General features: G+C 44.3%; 1 protein-coding gene across 2 annotated transcripts in view; it reads right to left on the reverse strand.

Moving 5' to 3' along the window:
- Positions 1 to 20,898, reverse strand: part of CRYBG1 (crystallin beta-gamma domain containing 1) — a 429,535-nt gene that overhangs the window by 203,739 nt on the left and 204,898 nt on the right. Inside the window, exon 1 of one of the 2 annotated variants that reach the window (XM_073576085.1) lies at positions 8,990 to 9,233. The exons of the other annotated variant lie outside the window; for it this stretch is intronic. Within the exon in view, the coding sequence (XP_073432186.1) occupies positions 8,990 to 8,992 (3 nt within the window). The 5' untranslated portion in view covers positions 8,993 to 9,233. Of the gene's footprint in view, positions 1 to 8,989; positions 9,234 to 20,898 lie in introns of those variants that run through there. 2 annotated transcript variants of the gene reach the window in all.

Raw genomic sequence — 20,898 nt, forward strand, 5'->3', positions numbered from 1 at the left:
CCGCTGAGTTTAGTTTACACAGGGGCAGACATATCGCCGCTGCAACGGAGCCAGGAACTTGTGGTGGTCCGCTGCAGGGCGGCTAATAATGAGGGTAATCAATCTGGCCTGTTTCACCAGCTCTGAGAGGCCCATGGTAAGATCGCCCTCTTTTGTGTCGGACAGGGAGCAATCCATGCAGCGCCGCTGCCTACAGGAGAAAATGGCAGCGGAGCTGCATGGATCCGTCCTCTGATTCCTGCCCGGTGCTTTCTGTGTGTCAAAGAGAGAAATCTGCCAGTGACGATGATGCTGCGGGGAATCGTGTGGAGAAATGAGGGGTAGTATTTTTTTTTTTAACAATACATTGGATGGAGGTGGTGGAGAGGGCAATGATGGGGAAGGTGGGGAAGAACAATGATGGGGGAGAGGGCAATGGAGTGAAGGCAATGATAGGGATGAGGGAGAGGGCAATGATGAAGATGGGGGAGAAGGCAATGATGGAGGTGGTGTAGAGAGCAATGATGGAGGTGCAGGAGAGGGCAATGATGGAGCTGGGGAAAGGGCAATGATTGATGTGGGGAGCAATGATGGAGGTGGGGGAGAAGGCAATGATGGGATTCAGGGGAGGAGGTCAATGAGGGATGTTAGGGATTTGGCTGAGAGGAAGGGGGACTTATAATGAACTTATGGACAGATGGAGGGGAGGAGGACGTTAGATATGGATGTAAAATGAATTGGGTGGTGCTAGCCCCTGATAGCGTCCTCCTCCATCTCACAATTCATTGGAGTGCTATCGGGGACTTAAAATTTATTGGAGAGTGGGAGAGGAGGCGGTAAGGTGCACTTTATAATGAATTGAAAAGATCAGAGAAGACGCTGTCACGGACTTGTAATGAATTGTAAGGTGGTGGAAAATGCTTAGTACCTGATAGCATCATAATGAATTTGGAGGTGGGAGAAGACGCTATCAAGAACTTGAATGAATGGAGGGACACAGCACAGGGACCAAGGCTAGGTGCACACATTCAGGATTTGCAGGAGAAAATTCTGCTTCATATCCTAATGTGTTGGCAGGAATAACATTGCACAAAATACTTTTTTTTTTTTTACAATTTTTTTTTTTACATGCTTTCGTTCCGTATTTTCCATCATCCATTAACCCCTTAATGGTCAGGTATTTTTGGTTTTGCATTTTCATTTCTTGCTCCCCTTATTCTCAGAACCATAATTTTTTTATTTTTTGGTCCAAATGGCCATGCGAGGGCTTGTTTTTTGCGGGACGAGTTGTACTTTTGAACAACACAATTGATTTTACTATGTCGTATACTCAAACACAGGAAAAAAAATTCTAAGTGTGGTGAAATTGCAAAAAAAGTGCAATCCCACACTTGTTTTTTTTTTTCATCATGTTCACTAAATGCTAAAACGGATATATATCTATAGCTTTGCCGCAATAAAAGGAGGGGGTCCCAGACATTTCTTGTACAGGGGCCCCAAGCTGTCAGTATTCTCCCCTGAGTTTACATCATCTGCCACTTACATAATTCTATGTATGCACATATGAATGATTGTGCTAGATTCATTTTATCTGATTATTTTACATTGTGAACCATTTGGAAACATTCTAACAATTAATATTTGGTGAGTTTTTTTTTATGTTACAGATTTTCTGCACCCATTAGCTAAATTAGGTTACTTGCGTTTTTTTCATTGCGTTTTTATTGCCTTTTTGATGCTGCAATTTTTGTCTCTTGTTGGTGTATCATGTTTTAAATAAAGCTGCTTTGTTTTTGATACATCCTGGTATTTGGCTTTGTCAAAACGATATTGATACAGCCCATGTGCAAAGTAAGTGTGTTTATAGTGATTGAGTATTTACCTGCAGAATTTCCACATCTTTTGCAAGCCTGTGGGGAAAATTCACACATAAGGACTGTATCATATGGCTCTTGATTCTCTCATGATAAAGAGAGTCTGGCCAATTATGCAAACACTCGGCTACACCTCTGAGTGTCAGTTCACTGTGCTCTGATTCTCTGGCATGAGAGAGTCGCAGCACAGCTGTAGAGAAGATGGAGAAAGTAATTTCTCCATGCCATCCGAGTGCAGTCCGATGTTTGACACACACCCATAACACATCACTGGCCGTGATATGACAGTGTCAGCGAGTTCTAACACACAGCGTACTCGAAACAGAAATTTAAAAATTTACATGTTGCAGATTTGAAATCTGAATTTGAAAACGCACCACATGTCAGTTTACGTTTTGTTAAAGAAAAGCACAGAGGGCATGAGATTTTTATAAATCCTATCCACTTTGCTGGAAATGTAAGATGCTGCGTTTTCACGCAGCAAAAATACACAGTGTCCAAAACACATTTTGTGACTCTAACCTTATGGCTGCCACAAGCTCGGCACATTTCACTAAGCCTCAACCACTTTTAGAAGGTCAGTATAGTAAGTGCAAAATACAGTTTGCAGCAAAATTTGAAACTTTTCTGTATGATTTGCAGTCAAGTGGGCTTTTTTAATCAGACCTGAGTAGTAAAGGACACAAACAACATACTGAAAATAAACATATTACATTTTCAATATTGAACTATCAAGACATATCTATAGAAAGTTTTACCCACAGTGAAATCAAAATCCGAATACTTTGCTTTGTTTTAAGGAGTTCATTGTTGGGTTGGATGGCAAATTTTCAATACACACAATAGTGATTTGAATGTACACAGTCACAACACTACGATTAAAGTGAATGGTAGCTGACCTACACTATCAAAGAAATGCCTCAACACAGTTTATGGAGCTGTGGTATTCCAGCTGTACAGGTTTCAAGAGCTGCTAACAGCTGATTGTGGGAATGGAGTGACACCCAATGAGCTGATATTGATGGCTTACCCTAAAGGTACTGTCACACTTAGCGATGTACCAGCGATCCCGACCAGCAATATGACGCGGTCAGGATCGCTGGTACATCGCTAAGTGGTCGCTAGTGAGCTGCCACACAGGCAGATCTTGCTAGCGACATCGCTGGGGACGGGGGTCGTTACTTACCTGTCACACCAGACGATCCTGCGTCCTCCCGCCCGGCTCCACGCGTCGCTCGTCGTCACAGCAGGAAGCGCCGCAGGAAGCTGACGACGAGAAAGAATCCTGAACGTTCTCGGGCGATCAGCGATAACCAGCGGGGGAGCGGGTTGTAGGTAAGTATCACACACAGCGATATCGCTAGCAATATCGCTATAACGTCACAAGTTATAGCGATATTGCTAGCGATATCGCTTAGTGTGACAGGCCCTTAAGAAAAGGCCATAAATAGTCCTTGAAAACCCCTTTAAAGGCCTCTAAACACTGAGCTCATGGTAAATGCTGTGTTTTCAAGTACTTGAAAACAAAGTAAGCAAAGAAGAGTATGCAGACATTGCAGCATTGCTTCGCAGCTATTGCTTTCTGTGCGGTAAAGGTGCTTTCACACTGTGTCTAGGCATCTGTTCAGTGCGACCCCTTTCGGGGTTGATGTCTGAACATTCCGCAAAATGGCATTTGGACGTATGCGGCGACGGGGTCATAGACTATAATGGTGCCGGCAGAGTGAATGTGCGCGCTGCCGTGCATAATTTTTGAGCATATATGCCTACTGGCCGCGGACACTCAGACACAGTCTACTATGTCCGAGTGGCATCTCCAGTAGGTGTCCATGCCTGAAAATGATGCTCAATACAGCATGCGTTCACTTTTCTGGCACCATTACAGTCTATGACTCTGACGGTGGGATGATTTAGCGAATCCTGCTTTGAGCAGGGGGTTGGACCAGATGGCCCAGGAGGTCCCTTCCAACTCTACGATTCTATGATTTTATGACGGCGCATAAGTCTGAATCCTGTTTTGCGGGGGGTTCGGACGTAAGCCCCAACAGGACCCACTGAATGGGTGTCTAAATGCAGTGTGAAAGCTCCCTAAGACATTTCCTGCCTATTTAAAAACAATGTTTTTTTCCCTCACAGAAAGTATAATTTGCGATCTCCTGCTGTAATATCCCTATACTCTCCCTTGCTTCCTCCCCTGCCCAGGAGCTGTGGTATGATCAGACCATGTCACTGCACGGTCAGACACAGCCATTACACAGTACATAACAGGGGCACATTTATAAGATTATCTCAGCACAGGAACATATTTTTTAAACACATTCAATTGTGGAGATTATTTTTCCAAGATCTATTGATTGAAATCTACTTTGTACATGGAGAAACCCCTTTAACCAGTTGCTACTGCACATAGCTTATTGCTAAAAATGCCAATAATGATGTCACTGAATTCCTTATGGAAGAGAGTAGCTAGCGGACATACTGATATGGCATACTCTTTTGTGCTTCATTTATCAAAACTAATAATAAACCAGTAAACTTACAGCAACCAATCAAAGTAGAGATTTCACTTTCCTTCGAAAGTGAAAAATGCAAGTTGGGCTCTTCTGTAAGCACATGGCTAGCACTGATAAATAAGGGCCACTGGTGTCCTCTCCATAGATCCGGATAAACTTATAGAACTCGCAGAAATCTAATGGGTGCTATGCTGCTCCAATCAGTACCTAACCATCACTATGAGCTGGTTGTGAGTCATAGGGGGGCATGGTTGAACTCTCCATGAATTTCTGTCCACTCTGTCCTGCAGAGATTTGCTTCCCCAGCCTATCACCTGTTATCAGGCTATATATCAGGCAACTCCAGCCCTTGCTTGAGCATTGGTTCCTAGTCTATGAGGGCTTGCTGATGCAGTAGTCTGTGATCAACAACATGAGTGCTTGTCTCTGATTCTCTGGTCAGCTGCTGCAGTCTCAGTGACTGCCCTGCGGTGCTACTTGATATTTACTGGCAGCCTAGCCTATCCGCCCAATCAGTGGTCCTAGAGAAGACCTGGTAGACACTTAGTCACACCCATCCCGTTCCGTGGCACACTGGCTCCCCACCCACCAATGTTACAATGGGTATTAATAATTCTGCTGCTGTTTTCAGTAAGCTACGCTGTATGCAGGAACACATAGGTAACATGCCTCGTACTGAAACAAACGTGCAGTGACAAGCAGTTACTATGCATTCTTAGCCGATTTTATTGATTTCTATGTGCTATTGACTTCAATGGAATCCATAGAATTTTATTAGAAGCTGAGCATGAGCAAACATGGACAACCAGTAGAAATCTTAATATAGTTTTATACAGTCAAGCCTGTCCACGAGAACAAGTCTGTTTTGCGACCACTTATTTGACCTAATTTTGCTGTGGTGGATTTTCAATTTTTTTATCCAATTTAAACCAGCCCCTTTCATCTACAGGTCACACCTCTAGGGCTGCGTCACACAAACCATTTTTTTTTTGTTCAGCAATTTTAAATGCTTATTAGAAAAAGCAACTCCATTAATTTCATTACTTTCCCATAGCAATTTTTTACGATTTTTTTTGCATTCTTTTTATTGTGCAACTTTTTGACAAGACTTTTTCCGGGGGTTTTTAAGGCTGCTTTCACACATCCGGTGTAAGGGGTGCGGCGAAAAGCCATACCGCCGGATCAGGCCTGCAGCGGTGACACCGGATGCAGATGCGGCGCCTGATCCGGTTGGAAAGCATTTAAAGGAGCCGCACCGGGGACGAGAGAGAGATACACGCGCGCTCGCCGGGCACTTGTGAGTTAAACCTCACAGTGTTCGCGAATGCGCTGTTGGAAAAGCTGCTCCGGCGCTGCAAAAAAAGATGCAGGCAACGTTTGTTGCTGACGCCGGACGGTGCAGATTTTACGCTTAAGGCTAAAAACGGAGGCGCCACATGTCCATCCGGCACGATGCGGCCATCATTAAATTCTATGTGCCAAAACTGGATCCAATTCCAGATCCGGTTTTCACACTTTTCGCCGCATCGTGCCGGATTCAAAAAGCCGGATGTGTGAAAGCAGCCTAAGTCCAATAATAATGCCAATAGTAAACTACCTTAGAAAATCACTATAACCAGAGCATGCCGATTTTATTTTACAAGAATTTGCTGGCAAAATAAAAAGCCACAAAAAGGCTAGAATCAAAACTGATTGTTTTGCAATGCATTTTATATTTATGTCTGTGAAACCAATATAAGGTATATGAACACAGCATCTTTCTCAAGCACATTTAGTTCAGAATCTGCCAGAAAAATTGCTGCAAAAATGCCCTATAAAATGAACATAACGCACAGCATTATCAAAGCGACATTGCTGTGCACATGTTCTGTTTTATGTCACTTCTATTAACCGCTTTAGGGTTCGGAAATCTATTCAGAAGCTGCCAGTTCTCTATACTTCACTGTATAGAGTAAGAGACAGTGGCGGCAGTGTCACCGCAAGAACAACGCCACCGGCAAATTTACTCCAGGTAAACGATCAGCGGCATTTTACTGAAGTGACTTTGCTTGGGAAAACATGGTGACTTCTGCAGCATATAAAAGACACTGTGTGCATATAGCCTTAGGCAAAGTTCCCACGATGGGTATTTGGTGAATTTTTGACAATGCTTATTTTCACTGCGCAGAAAAAGCAGCATATTACACTTCCAAAAAAGTGAATAGGATTCATAGAATTTTCGTGATCACTGTGCTTTCTTTTTTAAGCAGCTTGAACTGCATGAGTTTCACATGTAAATATATATTTTATTTGTGCATTTTAATCATAGACTTAAGGTTAGGAAAATCCGCAGGTCATAAATGCATAAGTGTTAGCTAACATTATCAATAAAAGTTTTATCAAAACTAACAGGAAATATCCAAAACAAAGCACTTTTATTTAAAACATGGCAAACCAAAAGGAAACAATAACCGCAGCAGAAAAAATTAGATAAAAATGTGTAACTGCCCCCCCCACAAAAAAAGCCATTTATCAAATTTAGCTAATTGGTGCAGAGATGCTTCAGAAAATCTCTAACATTGCAAATGTACCTAAGGGCAATTTCACACATCAGTATCTCCGGTACGTGTAGTGACAGTTTTCTCACGTACCGGAGACACTGACACACGTAGACACATTCAAATGAATGTGTCTATGCAGATGTCAGAGTGTTTTCACGGACCGTGTGTCCGTGTGCAAAACACGCTGACGTCCGTTTTTGTGCAACAGCACGGATCACACGGACCCATACAAGTCAATGGGTCCGTGTAAACACGTACCGCACATGGATGCTGTCCGTGTGCGATCTGTGTGCATTTTTAATAGTCCAAGGGTTAACATTGAAAATAATTTTTCAAAAACACGGACACACGGACAGCACACGGATGGTACACACGGACATACGGATAGCACACGGATGTCACACGGATGGTATGCGTATACACACGGACAGCTCCGGTACCGGTTTTTCCGGTACCGGAATTATCTGGACGTGTGAAACTGCTCTAAGGCCGGGGTCACACTGGCGAGGAATATGGGAGAGTGAGAGGCGCAAAAAGCACTCATTAGACACGGACAAATTATTCGCTATGAGGCAGCTCCCATCAGCCGTATATTTCTCAGTATCCTACTCTCCGTGCCACTCGCAGCATACTGCGATTGTCAGCGTACTACGCCCGTAGTACGCCGATGCAAGTCTATGGGTGCGCAAAAAATACGGATTACACACGGACCACACATGTGACTTGCGAGAAATACGCACCCGGTGTCTTTTAGAAACCCTGTCATAGGGCTCCATTATATGTCCATTTTGCAAGCCTGCGAGAAAATCTCGCCATACGGATGCCATATGGATTGCATACGGATGCTGACATGCGCAAAATACGTGACCACACCTTGATTACGGATGACATACGGAGCACTATTTAGGGGTCTGTCATCCGTATTACGCATGTAAAATACTGTCCGTATTTTGCGCTGGTTAGTGTGACTCCAGCCTAATACTCATCGTGGGAACATAGCCTAAAAGGCCTTTCAATCAGTCCTATTTTTTGTTGTTGTTTGGTTCAAAATATTTTTACCTTATTTGAATTGATAACAGGAATTATAAAATACATATTTATACTGAACTAGTAAATAATAAAGTTACTTTTATGCTGTAGATCCAATAGGTCTTGTATCTTTTTCTGATAGTAGTATAAAGCTTTGAGCTGTTGTCAGTGTCAGATTGGGGTGCTAAGGGCCCACCAGTAAAAATGACTTTGGGGGCCCTCTTTTCACCTGCATGCAAATATTACACTACCCTCATTCACAAATTTACCTATAGCTCTATACAATAATAAGCTAGGTAGTTTGGTTAATGAATGATGAGATGATGCTTTTTTCTGTACAGAGTAAATCAAGTGAATTATGCCAAGTACTATCCATATAGTGGGGTTGAGGGCCCATATCTGCACAGGGGCCCACCGGGGGATTCCCCTGTTACCCTGTGGGTCAGTCCGAGCCTGGCTGTTGTGCTGCCATGATCCAGTTGTCCTAATTTCAAAAGATCAGGTTCTAAACTCCCTGAATTAATTAGTTTACAATGAGAAACTATGGATGATCATGAAGGATAAAATATGCACGGTATCTTTGCAATATGCTGTACTTAGACTGATTTGATTGCTTCTTTTAGCATAACTAGTGAACCTAGCACATGAATAAACACTATGTATCTGTACGGTACATATAGCTTGTTGGGTATAGGAGCAACATTGTTACTCGGATGTTATATGTTTCAACAATTTCAAGTTGCATCACTGATCCTGAAACCAGCCGTGTTTCAAGTTTTCCATAAAAAAAATACATTTCACATTGCTCTCCTAAATAGCACTGGTTGATAAGACAAACATATACTGGTCAGACAAGCTTCACAGAGCACAAAGAAGTGTCTGTTTTCAGCATACAGTACATCAACAAGACCTCAAGCTTCATGTCCTGCATTGGAAAAGCACGAGGGTTTCTTATATTTCCTATATTCCCAATTCTGGCATATTTATATATTTTTTAATAAAATAAAGGACCTCAAAAAACCCTCAAAGAAAATATAATTTCTTTTTTACTTACCATGGCAAAGTGAGCACTCCAGATTTTGGTTTTAGAATAGTGCAGACATCAAAGAATAAGAGCACTCCAAATCACCCACAACTATATTAATGTATATGAGGCGCAATCACTTCGACTTCTCTGGGACTTTTTCCAACAGTAAAATGTTCTCTTTCCTGTCCTTTGATTGTCGGTGCCGGCTGATGAATTATCTTCTGTCATACACAAAGCCTATTTTGCATGCAGATGGATCAGATGACACAAGTTAGTGCTGGTTCCCAGTTTTCAGGTTGTCTATGATTGTATACCTTTGTTTTGGTGGATGCAAGAGTTAACTAGGTGTGTTCCAGGGTGGGTGTGCCAATAAACTTCCTGACAAAGCTTCTAGGACAAGTACAGAATCGTCACTTGGCAGAAGATGCTGAATATGTCTTACTTAATTACTAGGTTGTGTGCGTTGTAAAGAAAAAAAATCCATGACTTCATTAACAGAAAAAGTGAAACTCTGCAGTCAGTTATTAAGTCAGTTTATGCATTGTCCCATGGCAGTGATCTACTTACATGCAGATAGTACTGTTATCTCAACCATTAGCCACCTGGTACAGATCTTTATTAGATATTAGAAGTACAGATGTATCCACCCTTGCTCTATCTTAAAATTGACAAATGGATTATCCAGAATAAAAAAAATGACAGTTTTTCCCCAGAAATAACTCCAAGCTTGTCCACAAGTAGTGTGGTGTTGCAGCTGCAATACCAGGCATAACCCTCTGACACGTGTGGTGCTGTTTTTTTAAGAGAACGCAGTGTTTATAATTCTGGGACTCTAATTTCTCACAAAAAAAAATTCAATACAAAATCACAAACTGCTAGAAAACTCCTCAGTGAGATGCAATTTATATTACAATCATTGTCTGGCCACACATAGTATAAGCGGCTCCTGACATAATATCACAAAATTATATTTTTGAAAACCTGATAATATTGCACCACACATTTTCGAAAATGTTGAACTGAAAGAAAAGGTAAAGAAAAAACGCATCTGTACTTCAAAGCGTAAGGGTAGGTGCACATGGTCAGTAAACGCTGCAAGTTGGATGCTGCATACTTCCACAGCATCCAACCCACAGCGTTCATGTCTCTACAGACCACAGCATGTCAATTTATCTTGCGGATACGCGAGTTTCCACAAGATAAGTCTCACCCGTACAATGTATTGGACGTGGTGATTCCGCACTGTTCAATGAACACATGCAGAATCACCTGCGTTCAAAAGCCGGCAGCGCTTTGGACGCAGCGGATATGTGCTGCGTCCAAATCGCTGCCAATTACTGACCGTGTGCATATTCCCTGACTGTTGTTTTCATTTTTATTTCTTCTATCAATAGTACACATAAAGATAAGAAAATTTGCAATATACTTTATTTCATAAATCGACTTCTTTCTTCTCCCAGATTCAACTTTCACATGTAAAATCTGTGTTCAGATCCATGCAGAGGTAATGGCAGATACAGACATTTTGCTGCACGTTCACCTGAAATTATAGTTAGGCCGGGGTCACACTGGCGAGGAATACGGCCGAGTGAGAGGCGCTAAAAGCACGCATCAGACACGGACCAATGATTCTCTATGGGGTCCCTCGCACCAGCCGTATATTTCTCATCCGTATTCTACGGTCCGTGCCAATCGCAGCATGCTGCGATTGTCAGCGTACTACGGCCGTAGTACGCCAATGCAAGTCTATGGGTGCGCAAAAAATACGGATTACACACGGACCACACATGTGACTTGCGAGAAATACGCACCAGGTGTCTTTTAGCAAAGCCGGCAATTCAGTGCGCTATACAGTAAACTCACACTGACAGTTTTAATAAAGAAATGAAAGAATAGATATAGACACATAGAATACATATATATATATATATATATATATATATGCATTCTATGTGTCTATATCTATTCTTTGGTTTCTGTTAGAAACCCTGTCATAGGGCTACATTTTATGTCCATTTTGCAAGCCTGCGAGAAAATCTCGCCATACGGATTACATGCGCAAAATACGCGACCACACCTTGATTACGGATGACATACGGAGCACTGTTTAGGGGCCATTCATCCGTATTACGCATGTAAAATACTGACACACACAACGTATAAAAATACAGTCCGTTTTTCATGGACCAGAATCGCACAAATGGTTCATGAACAGTGATCCGTATGTCATTTGATTGGAATGCGAGGATATGATTTTCTCGCATCTAAGCATCCGTGTGACATCCGTATGGCATCCGTGTGATGAGATTTTCTCGCCGGCTTGCAAAATGGACATATAATGGATCCCAATGACAGGTTAAAACACAAACGAAATAATAGATATATACACATAGAATACATATATATATATGTATTCTATGTCATTGAGACATATATAAATTTACTAGATGGTGGCCCGATTCTATCGCAACGGGTATTCTAGAGTCTCTGTTAAAATAAAAAATAGTTATATACTCACCTTCCGACGGCCCCCCGACTCTTTCTCTCCTCTCCATGCTCCCTGCATCTTCCGATCCCAGTAATGCTTTGCGCGAAACACCGCTGATAACGTCATGCTCACGTGAAAGTGATGTAATCTCCAGCCCTTCTCGCTAAGCATTACTAGGACCGGAAGATGTCGGGAGCGTGGTGAGAGGTGGGACAGAGTCCAGGGGCCGTCGGAAGGTGAGTATATAACTATTTTTTATTTTAACAGAGACTCTAGAATACCCGATGCGATAGTATCGGGCCACCATCTAGTGTATTATACTCCTGTTACACCCGGAGCTGCTGTCACTGTTCTGCTGTTACCTAATGTATTGTACGCAAGTTACAGCAAGAGCTGCAGTCACTGTTCTGCTGTTACCTAATGTATTGTACTCCAGTTACAGCCAGAGCTGCAGTCACTGTTCTGCTGTTACCTAATGTATTGTACTCCAGTTACACCCAGAGCTGCAGTCACTGTTCTGCTGTTATCTAATGGATTGCACTTCAGTTACTCCCAGAGCTGCAGTTACTGTTCCGCTTTTACCTAATGTATTGTAGTCCAGTTACACCCAGAGCTGCAGTCACCGTTCTGCTCTTACCCAATGTATTATACTCCTGTTACAGCCAGAGCTACAGTCACTGTTCAGATCTTACCAAATGTATTGTACTCAAGTTACACCCAGAGCTGCAGTCACTGTTCTGCTCTTACCTAATGTATTGTACGCAAGTTACACCCAGAGCTGCAGTCACTGTTCTGCTGTTACCAAATGTATTGTACTCCAGAATATGTAAAGGACTGTGCCTGTGTAATGAGCGACGCAGCAGTGATGCCTTTAACGGCTATAATGTGCCTGCACACTAAGCAATGCAGCCGTGTTGCCGCGATGACTAAGCAACTGTCGCTGATTGGTCGCGGCAGTTAGGCTGCGACCAATCAGCAAGGCAGGATTTCCATTACAGACAGACAGACAGAATTAGACAATTATATAGTAGATATTTCATAGTTATACATAGCATAATAGCCGTTAAATCAATTGCCGACTTATGTAAAATCATTACAAAACCCGACATGAAATGACACATGGTTTACATACAGTAAACCATTTCATTTAGTTTTTTATATATCTTTGACTAATAATTAGATTAGGGTATGTGTGTAAAATTTTGGACATGTAGGTGTTAAATTAACGGGTTAATTCGTTGAAAAAAATTGTGAGCGCTCCCACGGCATTTTCACCACCAGAGAGGGAAAGCCAGTGAGTGAGGGCAGATATTAATAGCCTAGAGAGGGACCATTGTTTTTGCCCCCCCGGCTAAAGAAATCTGCCCCCAGCCATAAAAGGTGCATCTATAAGATACGCCTTTTCTGGCACTTAACCTCTCTATTCCCATTGCCTTTAGAGGTGGCTCATGGGTTAATAATGGATTAATGTCACCTTGCTATTGAAAAGTGACATTAATCCAGGTTAATAATGGAGAGGTGTCAATAAGAATTAACCTGTTAATTTAACACCTACATGTCCAAGATTTTTCAAACATACCCTAATCTAATCATTAGTCAAAGACATATAAAACTAAATGAAATGGTTTACTGTATGTAAACCATGTGTCATTTCATGTCGGGTTTTGTAATGATTTTACTGAAGCCAGCAATTGTTTTAGCGGCTATTATGCTATGTAGAACTCTATGAAATATATATATATATATATATATGTGTGTGTCTCAATGACGTGTGTGTGTATGTATATATATATATATATATATATATATACATATTTCTCTAGCAACCTTCCACGACAGCATAGGAGGAGGTCGTCTCCACGCCCTAATGGGGGACAGTAAGCACGAGAGGTTAAAAGGTCCCTCCCTCCTCCCTCTCACCAGTGTCTTTCCTGTCCCCCATGGGGCATGGAGAGGTCTGGTATGCTTTGTGGCCGGCTGCTGCAGCGTACCTGGAGATCCAAAAAGCCAGGCAGTGGTGGTCGGTGGCGCAGCCTCCCCTCCTCTGTTCTGCTCCCGTCTGCTCCTGCATTCGGGACAGTTTCCTGGCCCTCCTGAGCTCCCCTTTGGGGAGTAAAGCGGGCCAGTGATCCCCGCCGGAGGCCTCCCACAGCTCTCCGGCGTCTCCTCCTCCCCTGCGTGCTGTGCGACCCGGAAGTGATGTCACGCGCGCGGGTCACTTCCGGGGTATGTGGGGCCGCCATGACAGCGCGCGGAGCTCACCAGCACCTGCTGTGCCTGCTCCAGGACCCAGGGAGGAGGATGGGGAATCAATCTAATGCGCTGAGGGCGGAGTTAACCCTTCATTAACCCGCCGGAAGACGCCGACAGGTAAGGCAAATCCCCTGCTGTAATGGACGCTTCCTGCCCTGCATCTGCAGAGCCCAGCGCTGCCCCAGCCACAGTGAGTGTTACCTGGGGGGGTCCTAAGGGTGTGATCCGGGATAAAGGTCCTTAAAATACTTCTCCCCCTCTTTCTTATAGGGAGAAAAGTCTGCCCATAAAAGCACCAATACGTCCAGCAAAACGGCCAAATGTGCCATATGCAGTACCAAACTTCCCTCTAATTGGGAGAAAAAGTTATGTCAGGCATGCACTGATAAAGTGGTCAGGGCCAAGCACCCATCATTAATTGACGAGATCTGCAGCTTGGTCACCCGTCAGGTTCAGACCTCTTTAGCCGCCCTGTCCCCCCCTCCACCCCCTCTGATTATGGGCTCACCACCTTCAAAAAAACGGAGGATTCAGGTGGAGGATTCAGAATCCGAGTCGGAGAGATCATTCAACTCGAGCTCTGAAAATTGGGAGCAACCAGGGACCTCTAGGGCACCTGACGTTAGAAGGTATCTCCTTTCCACAGAATACGTGGAGGAATTGATTAGCGCAGTACGCGCCACTATGGGCCTACAAGATGAACCTGTCACGCAAACAGCACAGGATCGCATGTTTGGGGGATATGAAGGACCTAAACGAGCAGGCTTTCCAGTTCATAAAAGCATAGTGGACATGATCTCCCAGGAATGGGAATACCCTGAAAAACGCTACTCAGCCCCTTCAGAGCTCCGCCATAGGTTTCCTCTGGAAGGAGAGGAGTTTAAATGGGACATCCCGAAAGTCGATGTCCAGGTGGCAAGGGTGGTAAAGAAAACGGTGTTACCGTTTGATGATGCGTCTCAGCTTAGAGACCCGATGGACCGTAAAGCTGAAAGCCTCCTGAGGAAAACATGGGAATCCTCCGCGGCCACCTTAAAATCAGGAGTTTCGTCCACTTGTGTCTCTAGGTCCCTCTTTCAATGGATTGATGAGCTAGAGAACCATATTTCGCAGGGTACCTCAAGGATTGACCTCCTTAACTCACTCCCTATCTTGCAGAGAGCCACGGGCTTCCTGGCAGACGCATCAATGGAGATGATCCGTACTTCTGCCAGAGCCATGGTACAATCAAACTCTGCCAGGTGAGCCCTCTGGCTTAAGACGCGGAGCGGAGACATTACATCCAAGGTCAAACTATGCTCTTTACCCTTTAAAGGTGAACATGTCTTCGGCCCTGCCTTAGACGAAATTCTGGAAAAAGCCACTGACAAAAAGAAGGTGCTTCCAGAGCAGAGAACCACAAGGAAACATCTTTTTCGTGGCCCCCAGAATCAGTCATCCCAACCACGAGGGAAGGGAAAGACTGGAAGATGGAGATACGCTAAAGGGAGAGGCAGGAACATCCTGGTCCCCCAGCAGCAGCAACAGCAATCTGTTATGAATGAGTCACCGGAGGGGAAAACAAAAATACAAGCTAAGTCCAGAAAACCGGAGAGGTTGGTAGCTATCAGATTGCAGACCCCTGATCCTATACACCACAACTAACAGTAGCCGTGGGGGGGTTCCTACGGTGCCCTAGACCCCTCGTCACAGCTGGAGAACTACATAAGCCTAAAGAAGGAAAGGGGAAATCTAAACTGCCCCAGAGCAGACCCCAAAGCAATAGACAGCCCCCAACATGTATTGTCGGTGAAATACAGATGAAAACACAAACACAGACAGAAAGACAGGCTGAGCAAACGATCGGGCCCAACTAACTAGATAGGAAAGGACAGAAAAGATGCTGGCTGCAATCCGCAAAAAACCCTACCAAAAATGTCCCGACCGTCTGATAGGGAAAAAGGCCCTGAAGTTGCTAGACTTCAAAATCACTATATCAGCACTCAGGTATATTCTGAAAACAGAGCAAAGAGATCAAATGATCAGAGACAAAAATGGAAACAGACAAAATCTCATGTAATAATAGCAGGGCAAAAACTTAGCTTTTAGTAGACAGGAACTAACTGGATGCAAGAGCTCAGAGCAGAAAGGATCACCAGCATCCCTAGAGGGCGTCAGCTGCCTTATATCCACTCAGAAATTCCAGATGTCCAATCACACTCCGCCTGTTCAGATGACAGGTTCTTCCCATCCCAATCAATTTCACTACCTCTCTTCACCAGCAGAGGGAGTTCATCAGACATCAAAGGTGAAGGGGAGAAGGAACTCACAACAGCAATCCCAAGAAAAACAATGACTCGATCCCGGTAGAGGGAAGGCTTTCGAGTTTCTTTCCTGCTTGGCAGTTGATTTCCAGCAGCCCCTGGGTCCTCCGTGTGATGAGAGAGGGCCTACTGCTAGAACTCGAATCCTATCCCCCGCGGGGTATAAGAGTCACCTCCCTACCATCTTGGGAGACCCCAGCTCTAAATTCCGGCATTCTGCAGCTTCTACAGTGAAGTGCCATCTCTTGGGTCCCTGTGAAGGAGCAAGGAAGAGGGCATTATTCCAGACTGTTCCTTGTAAGAAAGCCCACAGGAGAGTCGAGAATAATAATAAACCTAAAGGGCCTCAGCCGACACATTGCATACCACAAATTCAAAATGGAGTCGGTAAAGACCGCCATTCCTCTGATAGGGCAGTCTTACTTTATGGCAACTATACATCTGAAAGATGCCTATTTCCACATCCCCATCCATCCTTCCCACAGAAAGTATCTGAGGTTCGCGGTCCACCAGGGTCCAGAAATAAGACACTTTCAATACAACGTACTTCCATTTGGGATATCATCTGCTCCTCGAGTATTCTCCAGGATCATGACGGAGGCTGTGTCCCATATCCGAAGTCAGGGCATATGTATTGTACCCTACCTCGATGACCTACTAATAATAGGAGCCTCCTACCGCACTCTGGAACTACAGGTGACTCAGACCCTGAGCATCCTCCAGTCGTTAGGATGGATCCGAACATAAAGAAATCTCAGATCCAACCCTCCCAGGAGGTGAAATTCTTAGGAATCCTACTGGATTCAAAAAATCAAATGTCCTTCCTCCCGAAGGAACACCAGAGATCCATAATATCAAGGATCTCAGAGTTCAGGGAACAGAGGTCCCGACCCTCAGGTCAGCTATGTCCATACTAGGATCTATGACCTCCTGTATCCAGTCAGTACCTTGGGCACAGGCCCACTCCAGAGCACTCCAGTCCCATATTTTAAGAAACTGGAATCGGGATCACACCTGTCTGAACAAAAAGGTCCAAACCCCAGGGGTAGTGAGAGCCTCGCTGGCATGGTGGATGGACCACAAGAACCTGTGCAGAGGAATCAACTGGTCTCAGACGCCTTTAGTCACGGTAACAACAGATGCCAGCAAAAAAGGCTGGGGAGCTGTAGTGTCTCGTCACCCATTCCAGGGGTTATGGAGCCAGAGAGTGAGAGCAAGATCCTCAAACTTCAGAGAACTGAAGGCAGTGGAAGAAGCTCTACTGGCAGAAAGGCACCTAGTCCGGGGCCAGCACATCAGAGTCTGCTCAGACAATATAACAACGGTGGCCCATCTCAGGCACCAGGGTGGTACGAGATCCAGCAGCCTGGAGGGCCTCTCAAACCGAATATTTTCCTGGGCCGAAAAGCACCTTCGCTCTTTGACGGCAATTCACCTGAAGGGTACCGCCAATCTTCAGGCAGATTTCTTAAGCAGAAAAAGCATCCAGCCTGGCGAGTGGACCCTGAACAAAATAATTTTCCAGAAACTGGTTGACAGGTGGGGCCTCCCGGAGGTGGACCTGTTAGCCTCAGGAGAAAATGCTCAAGTGGGAAAATACTTTTCACTGAACCCCAGGGACAGATCCCTGGGAGTGGATGCCTTCGCCCACAGGTGGAGGTTCCATCTAGCTTACGCCTTTCCACCAGTCCCAATCCTTGCCGCAACCCTGAAGAAGATTCGGGACGATCATACCCCAACCATCCTAGTAGCTCCGTTATGGCCAAAGAGGAGCTGGTACTCTCTGATCACGGAGCTGGTGGTAGACGGATCATTCATCCTACCCATGGAAGACGACCTCTCGCAGGGCCCCCTACATCACACAAACCTCCGGGGAATGAGGTTGGCGGCCTGGCTACTGAAGCCCAGATCCTGAGGGCCAGGGGCTTATCAGAGGTGGTAATAAGGACCCTCCAGAAATCCCGAAAACCGGTCACTATCGCCATATATAATAAGATATGGAAGAGGTTCTCTTCATGGTATCTACCAGACTTGCCTGACCCAGAGAAACCTAACATTTCTCGTATCCTGGATTTCTTGCAGAAGGGGCTAGAGCTAGGTCTAAAACCTACCACTTTGAAAGTTCAAGTGTCAGCATTAAGTGCTATGTTCGACTGTGACCTGGCCAACCACAGGTGGATAAGAAGATTCATGACATCGGCCACTAGACTTCATCCAAAGAAGCTAATAGCGGTCCCAACATGGGACTTGAATGTGGTGCTTAAGGGACTCACTCAATCTCCCTTTGAGCCCTTGTCATCCTGCACGTCTCAGCTTCTCGCCTGTAAAGTCGCCTTCCTGGTAGCAATAACTTCAGCAAGACGAGTAGGAGAGCTCCAGGCGCTCTCATTTAGGCAACCCTACCTAACTATTAGAGATGATTCCATAGTTCTCTCTCTTGACCCATCTTTTCTGCCGAAGGTAGTGTCCGACTTCCATAGGTCACAGAATATAGTCCTCCTGTCATTTTGTAAAAACCCAGCAAATCCCAAAGAAGAGGTGTTTCATACACTGGATGTAAGACGTATAGTTCTCCACTACCTGGAGTGTACCAAACCCTATAGAGTCAACCACAACCTGTTTATCCATACCTCTGGCCCAAACAGAGGGAAGAAGGTGGCGAAAAACACCATTGCCAATTGGATTAGAAAGGCTATCTCTGAAGCTTACCTGACGCAAAACATCACTCCTCCTGCTGGAATCAAGGCGCATTCAACACGATCTACCTCTACGTCATGGGCTGAGAGGGCAGCCGCATCTTCAGAGTAGATTTGTAGGGCCGCAACTTGGTCCTCCTTACATACATTTACTAGACATTATAGATTAGACCTTGTATCCAACCGAGATCTAGTCTTCGGCCGAAAAGTTCTTCAGGCCGTTGTCCCCCCCCCTAGTGCAGTATAGGTTGTTATGCCTCCTATGCTGTCATGGAAGGTTGCTAGAGAAAATAGAATTAGACTTACCGGTAATTCGGTTTCTAGAAACCTTCCACGACACCACTATTTTCCTCCCTGCATTCTTGGACAAATTCTGAGAATCTTAAAGGTAACCGGTGCTATGGTAATCAGTTGTAAGTCACTGGTGAGAGGGAGGAGGGAGGGACCTTTTAACCTCTCTGCTTCCTGTCCACCATTAGGGAGTGGAGACGACCTCCTCCTATGCTGTCGTGGAAGGTTTCTAGAAACCTAATTACCGGTAAGTCTAATTCTATTCTATGTATTCTATGTATATGTCCTTTCTATTCTTTATGAAACATGTCATTTTACTGTGTCGCGAACTGAATTGCCGGCTTTTTTTAAAGGACACCAGTGTGTATTTCTTGCAAGTCACACGTCTGGTACGTGTGTAATCTAAATTTTTCTCGCCCACATAGACTTGCATTGGCGTTTAATATGGTGACAATCGCAGCATGCTGCGATTTTCTCAGTAGATTAACATTGGTCCCAGTGCAATGCGTTGTTCTTGCACTTCGCACTCATCCGTATTTCTCGCTAGTGTGACTCCGGCCTAAGTGTGCAAATCGCATATGACGGTCTCGTAACTGCTACTCAAATCTCTTCAGCTGTGTATAACAGGAGTCGCGAAACTGAATTTTTGCTCCGGGTGTCGGAACACCTAGATACGCCTCTGTTATTCCTCGGGCAGCTCTGGATTTCAGTCGCAGAGGTGTGCCAGCACGACTTCAGTCACCATGCAGCCCTGATGCATTGCAGAGCTGGCTGTCAATCAATTCGCTGGAGCGTGCATGCAACCGTCCTTCACTATATACAGAGCAGGGACTGACGCTGTGAGGCTGCCATGAGGAATAAAGTTAATTTCTTCTTGGTATTTGGGATTTTAGTGCGACAGCCAGACAACTTTAGAAGACTATTAGGATATGTGCACACGCTGCAGATTGGGGTGTGGATTTGGCCACACGGATTTTGTAAAATCCGCAGGTAAATTTGCAGGTCAAAAGACATGCGGTTTTACCTGCGGATTGGCCTGCGATTTTGCCCTGCGGTTTTTCATCTCCACAATGTCAATTGTGTCAATTCTTTCTGCGGTTTAGAAACCGCACGGAAAAATCCGCACCGTCTGCACTGCGTTTTTTAATATCCATAGGATATTATGGTACTGTACACCGCAGCAAAAACTGCTGCGGATCCGCAGAGGCCAAATCCGTTGCGGAACCGCAGCAGAATCCGCAGCGTGTGCACACACCCTCAACCTGCAGACTAACCCCAAATTTATAGGAAAATAGCATTTGGAGATATGACTCGTTTCCTTTAAGAACAGAGGGTGTCCTCCTGCACTTCCTAAAGTCTAAAATGTAATGGGTCATGGTATTATCCAAAGTGCTTGGACATGTTCAGTATTGCTCTGTGTTCCATAATTAATGAACCAGCCATAAAAAAAAAAAAGTTTTCCTTCTGCTCCTTGCTGAAAGATTAACATATTTTAGTAATAAGGAGTAGCTATAACATGCTTTTGGTAATGAGCGTTATATATGTAATGTAATGACATGCCCCCTTGTAATATTTTAAGGGTATGTAGACTGAATTATAGTGTATATATCAATTATGTATCAAAAGTTAAAGAGTAACCTTCATTTTTATTTCCAAAATAAACAGTACAAACGAAAATCAACAAATAAATTTGTTTCTTTCTCCCTAATGTTTTCATGAAACAACCGTTACAGCTCTTCATAGAACAAGAATACCAGTCTCAGTGGTGGGGAAATCTGTGTTTACTGAAGAAAGATTTTACATGTGAATTGACAATATTGAAAATGAAATATCAGTCCAGGAGGAAGCAGATTTCTCTGATAAGATATACTGTAATATAACGTTTCTTATGTTTGTCTATTACTG

The sequence above is a fragment of the Dendrobates tinctorius genome, unplaced genomic scaffold, assembly GCF_039654945.1.
Source record: "Dendrobates tinctorius isolate UK_male_01 unplaced genomic scaffold, ASM3965494v1 ptg000046l, whole genome shotgun sequence".
Lineage (NCBI taxonomy): Eukaryota > Metazoa > Chordata > Amphibia > Anura > Dendrobatidae > Dendrobates > Dendrobates tinctorius.